The 12,536-nt window shown below is 43.8% G+C and overlaps 1 protein-coding gene across 1 annotated transcript in view; it reads right to left on the reverse strand.

Annotated features, from left to right (window-relative positions):
- Nucleotides 1-4,292: 4,292 nt before the first annotated feature.
- UNC79 (unc-79 homolog, NALCN channel complex subunit) overlaps nt 4,293-12,536 on the reverse strand; it is a 220,807-nt gene continuing 212,563 nt past the window's right edge. Inside the window, exons 49-50 of the mRNA XM_040256595.1 lie at nt 7,135-7,176; nt 4,293-5,495 (exon numbers count right to left, since the gene is read on the reverse strand). Coding sequence (XP_040112529.1) covers nt 5,295-5,495; nt 7,135-7,176 — 243 coding nt within the window. The 3' untranslated portion in view covers nt 4,293-5,294. The remainder of the gene's footprint in view (nt 5,496-7,134; nt 7,177-12,536) is intronic.

Here is a 12,536-nt window from a genome sequence, read left to right on the forward strand (position 1 = left end):
TCAAGTCCTGCTTGGCCACTGCCTTGCTGAGTGACACTGTGGCAATCCCACCCCCATGAAATGAGAGTCTAGGCAACTCACAGGCCTGCAGGGTGGAGCAGATGAATGAGTGAGGCCCCCAGCCAGAGGCTACAGGGTTTTGGCTGAGAGGCTGTGGGGTCTTCCTGCTTGGGAGGCAGAGGTCCAGAGTGGGAAAAGTACAAAAGCAGAGCCTGCATGCTCTATTAGAAGTATTCAAACCAAAAGGAGAAATGCAAGTTCAAGCTCATCGAAGAAAATATGCTGTGGGCCAAGTTTAACCAGCAGGCTGGTGAATTCTGGTCTATATAGTTCTAGGTTAACTTGGTGAATAGCAAAGGATCTACCTATCATTTACCTACCAGGATTATGTAGTAGAAAGAGCCACATTTTTGGAGGCAAGTATATCTGGCTTCAAATTTTGCTCTCCCTTTTACTGAGTGACTCCCACAAATATTGTCTTTCCAGACCTCAGTTTCCTCGTCTGTAATACGTAATAATAGAAGTGCCTGCCTTATGCCATTGTTGAGGAGACTAAATGAGAATTACTGTATCTAAATGGTCTAACATGTAGTAAGCCCTCACAGAGGGTCCCTATGATTATTTGAATCAGGGGCACGTCTCCATAGGGCTGAGTAAACGCTTAACAGACCCCTAATCTAATCATGATAATCTGTAATTCATAAAATTTTATTCTTTGTCATAAAACTATTCTGTTAAGTGGGAAACTGTGACTTAATTTGTGAGCTTCAATTCTTTCAAATGAATTCCCAAAGTGAAGGAGAAAATGCCTTGTCAGATGAAGTGACACGGGCTTGATAGAAATTTATTATATATGATTAATAATAAACAGAGACACTAACAAGACTGAGCTGCCTCAGAAAAAGCCCTCAGATTTGTATTCCCCATGCTCTAGGCACATTTTAGCCAAAAGAGCCCAGAACCATAAAAAGGGTGGGAGGTGGGGAGGCGGAAAGAGAAAACATTTACTGAATGAAGTTCTGACTTGAAGTCAGCTGGCATTTTGGTCCTTATGTGACTACTGCCAGCTGCAGTAGCATGACTTGATGTATGCAGTGCGTCTGCAGCATGACTTGATTATGTAGTATGTATGTAGTATGACTTGGGTGACTTATTTAAGTTCTGGGCCTCCATTGCCTTACCTGCAAACTGGGAATAATAACAACACCTATCTCATGGGAAGGAAAGGGCTAAGAGGAGTAAAAATAATGTATGTGAAGTGCTTAGGACCTGGCTGATGCTCAATAAATGGTAACTTTTGTGGTTTCTCTGGAATTCCCTTCACAAGAGGCTCACTGCTATCAGTGAAAGGAACTGACTGACCAGCCTCTTTCTAGTAACCCTTTTTCTCCCAAAAGGTTCAAGTCTCATAAAAACATAGTTTGGTTCTATTTCACTGTGTTCCAATTGCTCCCTTCATGCTCCTTAAGATCATTACTGTTAAAACACCCAATATGCCCCAAAAACATATTTGCACATTAATTCTATTAAAGAGGTATATTAAATGATCTACATTGTCCAATTAATGCCAGAAGCCCTTGAGTCCAAGCTCACGAGAGTCTGGTGCATAACACATCTCCAAGTCAATCCAATCTGATTGGCCTGTTGTTGCTTGGAAATGAAGAAGATGCTGCAATCCCTTGGCCTCAGATGAGACGCTTGGGGAAGAGAGTTGTTGAAAATATCCCATTGCAGGCAAAACGACATGGTTGTAAAGATGGCATACAATGAAGACTGGACATCCTTGGTTAATGAGCGCATTTCAGCTCCTGTGGGTCTTGTAGGTCTAGATTCTGAAGGACTGGCTGAAGGAAAACCCAGATGAGCCTACAGCTGTGAGCTGTCCCCTCGTATGGTCTTCATAAGGTGGCACAGGTCTTCTTGGAGGTCCGTAGAGTTTGGTACAATCTCCCAACCACCACCTCAGTCCTCTAATCATTTGCATTTTCCATGGTAGACGGCTCCATTTTACAAATAAAGCAAAACAGAGGTCCAGAGGGGCTTAGTAACTCATCCAAGGTCACCCAACTAGTAAGAGGCATGCCCACGGCAAACAATCATAGAATCTATGCATTTGCAGATATTGGCCCATTCCACCCTTGGGAATCTCAGAGTGTGCTGCTCACACTTTGGAATGAGTAGGATTCAGTGAGGGAAGGGAAACAATCGACTTCCGTCCCTTCTCCAAGCCAATATTCAGCACTGACCAAATTGGGATTGGAGGCTCTCTGACGTCTCTGCTGCTGTCAGAGGCGTCACCCTGGGCTGGAGTGTGGGGTCGCAGGACTCAATATGGGCAGATGTTGAGAGCACAATCCTTGAGTTCTGGCAACCTGGGGTCAAGTTCTAGTTCTGCCTCTTACTAGTGGTAAGACCTTGGACAAGTAGGCTTACTTCTCCAGGCTTTAACATGAGAATAGAAAACAATAACACATAACTTTTCATTGAGTGCTTACCATGTGCCAGGCATTGCTCTAAGCTTTCTCCTTGCATCCTTTTATTTCATCATCTCAACAACCCCATGAGGTAGAATGTATCATTGTCCACATTTCACAGATGAGGAAACACTAATAATACAATTTCAAAAACCCTGAGGCTTTAGGGAAAATACGCCCATGCAAGGGTTCAACTCAGTGCTCCTCAGTGGCCTTCACCTAGGCCAGGGATCAGGGGACTTTCTGTAAAGGGGTCAGACGGTAAATATTTTGGGCTTTCAGGACCATAGAGTCTCTGTCACGATCCTTCAGTTCTGCTGTTGTACTAGCACAAACACAGCCATAGATAATACGCAAATGGCTGGTGTGGTTGTGTTTCATTAGATTTTTTACAACAACAGGTATGAGCTGTGGTTGTCTGACTCCTGACCTAGGTGAACGGCTTCTCCTTCTCCTTGCAAGGACCCAATCCTGCTAAACTTCCATCTGTCCTTTGTTTTCCTGGCTTTTTTCTTCCAAGTACCTGAGCCCCACTTGCTGGAGAGATCAACACAATGACATAACAAAAAAAGATGGGGATTCTAGGTAATGAAGTGGGAAGGAAGGAGTGTAAGCGAGAGAAACTTGCTGGTCTCTATCAGCTGGAGAAGCAGCAGGGACCCAGCAGAGACTGTATTCGGGTGAGTCACACAGTTCTGAGGGGCCAGGAAGGAGACCTGCCAAAGTGGGACCAAGTCACCAGGTTGTAACTGGTGTGAAGGAAATAGGTCTGGAGAGCAGGAAGCATTAGAAGGGACCCAGTTAAGAGGGCTGAGTTAAGCAGTCATCCCCAGCCCTCTAGCGGGGTGCAAATATAAGGGAAATCAAGGCAGTTCATTCAAGGAAATGGAGTTGGAGAAGTAGCCATGGATGACTCTGGGAGGACTGGGCCACCAAGATCCTGGCTGCCTGTGGCAGCATGGGCTCAGGACTCCTAAAGAGCTGGGTCTACAGCTGAGCCCAGATAGGAAGTCAGTTAAACCCCAGGGAAAGCAGCCAGGGCCTCCTGCTCTGGCCTGTTTCTGTAACCCCCTCTAGGAATCCTTGCATAAAAATTAGAAAATCACAATTTAGCCCTTGCTGAGCCCACTGGGTAGCTCAAGAAAGACCTGCTGCTTAATCAAATCCATTCAATTCACTAGACATTAATTAAATACTTACTACATGCCAAACCCTAGGGATATAGACAGGACACATTCTCAAAGCTGTCACAGTTCACACATAGGATAAGTACATGCACGACTTTTCATAATACAAGACATACTGTGCACAGAAGCATAACCAAGCACGACTGGGACAGAGGAGAATTCTGACTCGAAAAGGCCTTTTCCAAGAGTTCATTAGCAAAATATGAAGAATAATCATTTCTATACACTTATTCTAGGGAATAAGTTCCCCATAAGTTTGTTCCCCATAAGTTTTCATAAGAATGGAGATCTAACACCCTATCTTTCCAGAACTCCTGCAAAATACTTAAATATTTGAGGACTTGTTTCCCACTAAGAAGCATTAAGACATCAGACTTCCCAGAAGAAAAGAGAAACTTCTTCATAACCAATGTAAAAAAAAAGTTTCAAGCCCTCAAAGTTCCTCCAAGAGAAGGGACTTCAAATAAATTGGGTATTCCTCTCACCAAATGATGTTAAAGAAAGTCTTCTCCTCTTAAAATTGTACTTACTGTTGAGAGAAGTTATACATTTTAAAAGTTTAGAAGAAATGGTTGTCAGGAACTAAACCCTAGCTCTATAAACTGATTTTAAAAAACCCCAGGCTCACAAAGATAATAAAAAATGCATTTAATAGCATGTCAATATACAGCTTAAATGTATATTAAGTCTTCTTTTAGTCAGTGCATTACAGGGATAGAGAAGAGAAATATCATTTGTGAATGCACAGTCAGATGCTAAGTATAAGTGCTAATAAATCTTGGTGCTCTTACACTATTAAAATTCTGTTTTATGAAATGTAGCTCCAGGTGCAGTGTTCTGTGCCAGCGTGGGGAGTTGTATGGTCCAGTATGCAGTCTACAGTTTTAAATCGAATTGTATACAAGTATTAACAAAAGAATAAAATTTATTATTCACAAAACTAAAGTGGTCATCATAAAGCATACAAGAAAGTACAGCCTAGAACGAATGAGCTGAAAAACCTAGTTTTAAAAATAATCAAAATGTACTGGACAGTCCTGGAAAATGACATTAGAAAACAAAGAAAACAATTGGCACAGTTTAACCACCTAATTTCTAAGTGCACTTTGTAATGGTCCTTGCAAGCTGCCACTTTTCCCAGGATAATGACAAAAAAGCTTCAGTCAAGTGTCACTGGCTTATGGTGACGGGTTTTTTTTTTCTTTTTTTTTTTTTTTTTTATTGCATTGCCAAGAGTGGATTTTAAGAAAAAACACTACAAAGGTTTCAAAAACCCTATTTATTCTCTATCATCAAAAATAGCAACAGGGGGACTTATACAACTTTTCTGTGAGTACCCACCAGTCTATTTTTTTTTTCTTAAAAAAAATAGAAGTTAGTTAAAGAAAAATGATTTGGTTTTTTAAAAAATAATGTAAGGAAACACTTAATCAGATAGCCCAAGGAGTCATCAGAAATGTGTAGCAAGAAAGCGTCACTGTGGCCCTCTCCGGCCTTTGCACGTCTTTTTACTAAACTAGAAAGAGAATGTACAGTACCAATATGTTCCCCAACCTGCTTGGATCGAATTGTTTTGTTTTGAAACCCATTATTGCTAAACCAGAGTGTTGACACTGGGAGCCGTGGAGTCCGCTCATAGAGGATAAAACTGAGAGGCCGCTTCTGAGGACTGGATCTCCACCTGCGCCATTTTGAACTGGGTGCACTGCAGCCACTTCCGCAGGGCGGCCAGGCCGGCGCTGCTCTGGGCGGAGCCCGGCAGCGTCCTGAGGCTGTGGTGGTTCACGTTGTTCTGAATGGCCTGGAGGCGAAGCTGGAGTCCGGCGGATAGGTGCTGCCAAGAAAGGGGCAAGAACGGGCAGTTTAGTTTCTTCCCTCCTAAGGTTCCCTGTCCGCCCAGGGAGTGCTGGCCTGGACTTCTGCAGGTGGAACTTATACGTGGCATGGGGACTGACTGGCCTGAAGAAGGCCGGCCCTCAACCGTGGCAGTGCTCAGGGCAAGGGATGTGGGCTGGTACCATGTCCTTAGAACCCACCTGGCCCAAATCTACCCAAATGATGCCTTTCCCATCTAGACTCATGCACTGCAACCTCAGCATACAGGCTGACACTTAGACGTGACCCCAGGAGCTGTTCATATGAGCACCTGTCATTCAGGCTTTGCTCCCAGGCTCCCTGGATTCAAATCCTGGCTCCTCCTCTGTAAACAACTTGGGGAATGAAGTTTAGGATCTGTGTTTGGATTTGCTCATGGACAAAGTAGGGGTCGTAACACTCACCTGATGGGGTTTTTGTAAGGATAAATGAGTTAACAGGGATCAGAACAGAACTTGGTACACAGTAAGTGCTTGGGACATTTTAATCACAATTATAGTCTTTCTGTTCTCAAGTTTGTGCACTGGAAGGAGCTGGGTTGTAAGCTTTTCTTCTCTTTCCTAGCCTTTCATCAAGTTCTGTTGGCCTCCTCTCAGCACTCCGTGCCACGTCAAATTGCCATAGATGACCACCATGCAGGGAGGAGGGCAGTGCAGAATGCCTCGGGGTGGAAGTCTAAGCAGTTTTCACAATAGAAGCTAGTGTTCCAATGAGGTTTCGGCAAAGCCACTGGGCTTACCGGTGGCCACCAACAGCAGCAATGCCATGAACCAGGACTCAAAGCCTGTGGTTACTGCTGGCAGCTATGTTTCTCCCTTGGGGTCTGGGCCCCCTGAAGTCATTTCCTTTGCTTCCATGAGCATCCCATCCCAACTCTGAGAGAAGATCCAGCAAAAAGACTTCCATCTTCTCCTGTGACACTCCTAGTGCCTGTTAGACAGGACCCAGTTTTGGATGGGGTGGGTGGTTAGTGCCACCATCTTAATGCTAGGCCCCAGTAACTACATTCCCAGCCACGGAGTATGTCTGGCCCCACAGTGACAATGAGTCACTCAAGGTGAGGCCTGACAGTGAGAAATACATTCAGTCTTCTGCTTCCTGGCTGGCAGCCCTGTCCAAATTACTTTTCTTTCTGATCCTATGTTTCCTCTTATGTAAAATAGCAGAGGTGTGAGCAAGTCTCCTCTTGTTCAATTCTATCATTCACTCAGTGCTATCTTTTCTTAATATAATTCTTCCCATCACATAAGTCAAACTTGGCGGCCAGGAGATAGCACTGGACATGCCTGGGACCAGATCCCAAGGGTATCCTCTGAAGGCAGAGTCGCTTCTCAGCTGTATTCTATCTAGTCAGTAACAGAGCCTCATCCAGCTCTGGGATCCGCCCCCTCTCCCTTCATCAGCAATGAGCAGTAGGCTATCGGCTCTCATCATCACCTCGGCCACATGGCCCTTACCTGGTCCACAGGGTCTCCAGCATTACTGGCCCCCAGGGACCACAAACAGGTAGTGAGTGGAGCATGGTGGAGCCCTACGAATGTAATGAGCCTCTTTGGAGGGAAGTGAGCTAGCTTCCAGGCCACCCAGGGGTGACTTACCTTGATATTTGACTGAATCATTGGCAACCACATAGGTATGAGCTGTATGGAGAGACACAGAAGGTCCGTTATGACTGTTCTGCATTCTCCCACATAAGCCGTGCTTACTGAGAGGAAGAGCGAGCACACAGAATCCCTTTAACATGACAAAAGGATGTGGGCCCCAGCTGCAGAGTTACTGCTATCAGACAACTGTCTCTGAGGCCAAATCCCGCTGAGCTGGTGGCATTTGGAGGTTAATAAGCACCCCATGAGTGCCTGAACCACACACTTTAGAGCAAATGACTGATTGTCTCTTGAAAGCTACCAAGCATGGGAAATTAAATGTATATTTATTTAATTAAATCCTCACTTTCTTGAAATAGCATTTCCTCCATGGGATCTTTAGAACTGTGTCTACAAGTAGCACGGTGATGCTGTCTGCCTGTGGTTGTTAAGAAAATATCACTGGCTTACTTCACACCATTGTGTATTCCTGCCTCGTTTGTCAAAGATAAGGTGACCATAGGTGCGTGGGTTTCCCTCTGGGCTTTCTATCTGGTTCCATGGATCTACATTTCTGTTTTCATTTACTCGTGCCCAGTTGCTAAGTCATGTCTGACTGTTTGTGACACCATGGACTCCTCTGCCAGGCTCCTCTGTCCATGGGATTGCCTAGGCAAGAATACTGGATTGGGTTGCCGTTTCCTTCTCCAGGGGATCTTCCCGACCCAGGGATGGAACCGTGGGTCCTCTGCTTGGCAGGTGGATTTCTTACTACTGTGCCACCAGGGAAATCCTTCCATACACTACCATGTGTAAAATAGATGGCTAGTGTTAAGCTGCTGTATAGCATAGAAAGCTCAGCTCGGTGCTCTGTGATGACCTAGAAGTGCAGGGGATGGGAAGTAGGCTCAAGAGGGAGGGGATATATGGATACTTATAGCTGATTCACTTTATTGTACAGCAGAAACTAACACAGCATTGTAAAGCAATTATATTCCAAAAATAAAAAATATCACTGAGAAGCAGTTAAAATGCTTTAGTGATAGAAAAAGACAAGCCCTGAGGTTGCCTGGCTGTGACTTGTGAAACACAGCAAGGATGAGCTGGGGCAGGGGTTTCAACAGTGTGGGTTCTTTGGCAGGCGAGCAGTAGGCCCCTGCTCTGGCCGAGAGTGAGACTCTCAAACCCTCCGCTGTCTCTGATTTGCCCTGAGGCCCTTCCTAGGTCACAGGTGCCCCGCCCGAGTGCCTCCAGTAGCAACTCTCCTCTGCTTTGGTCTCTCACCATACTTCAGCTCTTCTGAACACAAGTCAACATTGGTGGCTTCATAAATCCTGAAGTCAGAGACAGGACATAATGTTTCCCAAAGCGTGTTCCACAGAACTCTAGTTCAGTGGGGAAAGAAGGCAATGATCTAATAAATTTGGAAATACTAGTTTATTTCAGCACTGCTCAGATCTTGAAATGAGCTCAAATGCATCATATCATTCCACTCCATGCTTCTTCTGACCCTCCTCCAATAGAGCAGATTTGATGTGGACTGAATTGTGTCCTCTTGTGAAGCTGTTGTAGTCTTAGCCCGTACAGCCTCCAATGTGACCTTATTTGGAAACGGGGTCATTGAAGATGCTGTGAGTTAAAATGAGGTCATTCTGGAGTAGGGGTGAATACTAATTCAATATGACTAGTATTCTTTTTTATGCATCTCATTTTTTTTAAACTTTTTATTTTGTATCGGGCATAGCCGATTAACAATGTTGTGATAGTTTCAGGTGAACAGCAAAGGGACTCACCCATACATAGATTCATTCATTCTCCCCCAAACTCCCCTCCCATCGAGGCTGCCACATAACACTGAGCAGAGTTCCCTGTGCTCTACCATAGATACTTGTTGGTTATCCATTTAAAATATAGCAGTGTGTACGTGTCCATCCCAAACACCCTAACTATCCCTCTGTCCCACCCATTCCCTGAGCAACCATAAGTTCATTCTCTAAATCTGTGAGTCTCTTTTTGGTTTGGATGTAAGTTCATTTGCATAGTTTCTTTTAAGATTCCACATATAAGGAACGTCATACAATATTTCTCCTTTTCTGATTATGACTAGGATTCTTATAGAAAGGGGGAAATCTGGACAAGGACACAGGGAGAATGCCATGTGAAGATGAAGCAGAGATCTACAAGCCAAGGAAAGATGGCTAGCGAATTCCCACGAGCCAGGGGAGAGGCCGGGACAGATGCTCCCTCACAGCCTCAGAAGGAATTAGCCTTGGCATCACCTTGATCTCACAACTTCTTGTCTCCAGAACCATGAGACAGTATATTTCTGTTACTTAACTCATCCAATCTGTAGTACCCAGCAGCCTAGCAAACTGATACGAGGGAAGCAAAGCCCAGAGGCAGGAGAACGCCAAGCGGTGAGGAGGCAGTGGGGTTCACGAGACGCTGAAGAGTGAAGTTCTTAGGAGATAGCCATGAAAAAGACGTTTAGAAGAGCAAGATGGGGCCTCTCAACATCCACCCACAGATGATCTAGGATGCCACATAAGGAGGTTTGGATCTTATTTCAAACTCAATACAATTTCTGATGAAGAAAGCCTCGTTCACCACGAGAAGAACTGTGCTCTAACAAGCTCACTGTGGCAGCAGTCTAGAGACCAGTCTAGAAACCAGAGGAAAGACATGGAGAATGGAGCCCAGGGCCCAGTGTGAAGGCAGCCCCCATGGTCCAGGTAAGACCTGTGTGGCTTCTGGGATGGAGAAGGATGCTGTCCGCAGGGACAACCTGTGAGGGTCTGAGGACTAGTTTGCTCTTTGTATTGAGGACGAAGTTAAAAGTTAGCCTGGGCCAAGTAGAGAACAGCAAGGCAATGAAGAAAACAAGAGAACCAAGAGGAGAGCCTGCTGGGATGGGGGATAGCACTTAAATGCCCTCTCTGTTCACTAGTCGTGGCTATAGTTGCTAGTCTCATCTAATTCATCAAATCATTAAAAAATACACTTGGCGGAGTGATAAATCATGTTTCCCCTCTGTGCTTCTTTACCTAAGGCTGAATCTGGCTGTTTTTCTGCTTTCAACCTTCTATGAAAGCAGAGTGTCACTCACCCAGTCATGTCCAACTCTTCACAACACCATGGACTGCCAGGCTTCTCTGTCCAAGGGATTCTCCAGGCAAGAATACTGGAGTGGGTTGCCATTCCCTTCTCCAGGGATCTTCCTGATCCAGGGATTGAACCTGGGTCCCCCGCATTGCAGGCAGATTATTTACCATCTGAGCCACAGGGAAGCCTTCAACCTTCTATAGATACATACAACTTGCTAATTTGACTTCACTGATGTTTATTCCTAAACACAGTGTTTATATTGCAGCCATTTAAGTCTCTGTCTATACTGTAACTACTGTGTTTAGAAATGAAGTATGGTGTGTCTCAGAAGTTATGATTGGACTTCTGATAGCTGTGATCAAACTTTCAGAAAATAACACACTCGCTTGTCTCCCCTGCCCTCAATCCTCATAATAAAATTGTGGGATTACGAAGGTTGTTGCCAGATAAGGCTGTGCTCTCTGGCATATAAGAGGACTGGCTCACGTCGACATCCTAAACAGGAATAAATAAGTCTAATCGCCTCCTCCCTAATATCTGCAGGGCAAAAACAAGCCCTGAGGGCCCTAATGCCTATAGACTTTTATTGTCTTTTGACCCATTTAATATGGAAGCAAGCTCGCATGCCTCTTGATATGTGGGGAATACCTGAACTAACCTCTCTTGCTAAGAATCCCGAGGGACTAAGGACCAGGGTACACTGAGTTCTCTGCTGCTGGGTGGATGTCTTTCTCAGGGCTGCCCCTGGGGCTAAGAGTGTGTATGAGGGAGTCAAGGGGGACACTGAGGCTGATTTTAGAAGTGTCTCTCTTATTTCCCCATTGATGTAACATGTGACCATAAGATTCTAAACATACTTGCACAGTGCCTTCAGATCTGTTATTTATGAATCGCCTGACTGAAAGCATCAGGTTAAAGTTCATTGTGAAGGACAACATTATACAACACAGCAGTCATCCTATTTCAGGAATGCTAATTGACTTTATTGAATAAGATTCATTTCAGTACCCTTTTGCTAGTGGCTCCTACAAAGCTGTCAGTTAGAATTAGATATAATTTATTCTGGGCTCTGTAATGTTATAATAAAATCGGTTGGGTTTTGTTGTTGTTGTTGTTGTTGTTGTTCTCCAGAAACAATATCCGGAAAACCAAAGGACGTTTTAAAAAAACAGGTTGTTTTTCACCAAAATAAAAGTAATAGTCTTCCTCTTATCTTAGTTTATGCTATGGGATTCATTGAAGATTTCTAATTCTGGATTATAGAATTATAAATTGGATTATATTCATTTCATTCCATGCTTGTTCCAGTCCTCAAAATAAAATTAGTCATGTAACTTCCGCTTTCAGCCAAGATGGAGTAACAAAGACCAGATTTACACTCCCACCTAAAACAAAATTAAAATTCCAGGTGAAGGATATGAAACAATGGTTTTCAGACATTAATTGTCAACAATGCAGGATAGTGATCACTGAGGGAGAGTAGACAAACAAGGAGAGCCCTGCAATTATCCTAACTCACTGCCTAGAAAGTATTTTCAGGCAGTAGCACAAGGAGGAGGACCCTAGGCAGTCTGGCAGTCTTCCTGAGGTGAGAAAATGGAGCTCGGAGACTAGGAAGGCCAAGGGAGCTAAAGTTCGTAAGACAGAGCGGTGGAAAGGAGAGAGTTGTTCAGAGAGAGAGAGAGAGAGAAAGACAAAGAGAGAGCACACAAACTAATTCTCTGAAGATCTGTGAAGGGTTTCCCTTGAGTCTTCAGCTGAATACTGACCAGTATACACATGTGAGAAAACTATTCAAGGCTGAAGAAAAAATAACCTAAAAAGATTAGAGGGAAAAATGCCTGTAATCACATAGCAATAGTTTGTGTTTCCACTAGTTAGAGTGGAATGATTTCCATTTGCAAGTGGAAATCATTAGATTTCTGTTTTTACAAATCATTAGAACACCAAGTACTCAAAAGGATATTACCTGAACAGTGAATAAATGGTAACGCTATACAAACTGCTGCCCCAATCCCACTAAACAAAGCTTAACATCAAGTCTCAAAGGGATAGAACTCTTTCCAAGTAATTTAACTATATCATAGAATATACTCAAGAATACTTATAGGAATTTAAAAAAATACTTATAGAAATAAAAAATAGCACCCCAAAAGTCAAATTTGAAATGTCAAGAATCTAATAAGAAATTACCAGACATACTAAGAAGCAGGGAAATGGGTCCCACAATGAGAAGAAAACTCAGGCAACTGGAAAAGACCCCCAAGTGACACAGATAACAGAACTGGCAAATAAAGACATTAAAACAGTTA

This window comes from Oryx dammah, unplaced genomic scaffold (assembly GCF_014754425.2).
Source record: "Oryx dammah isolate SB20612 unplaced genomic scaffold, SCBI_Odam_1.1 HiC_scaffold_16, whole genome shotgun sequence".
NCBI classification, from domain to species: Eukaryota; Metazoa; Chordata; class Mammalia; order Artiodactyla; family Bovidae; genus Oryx; species Oryx dammah.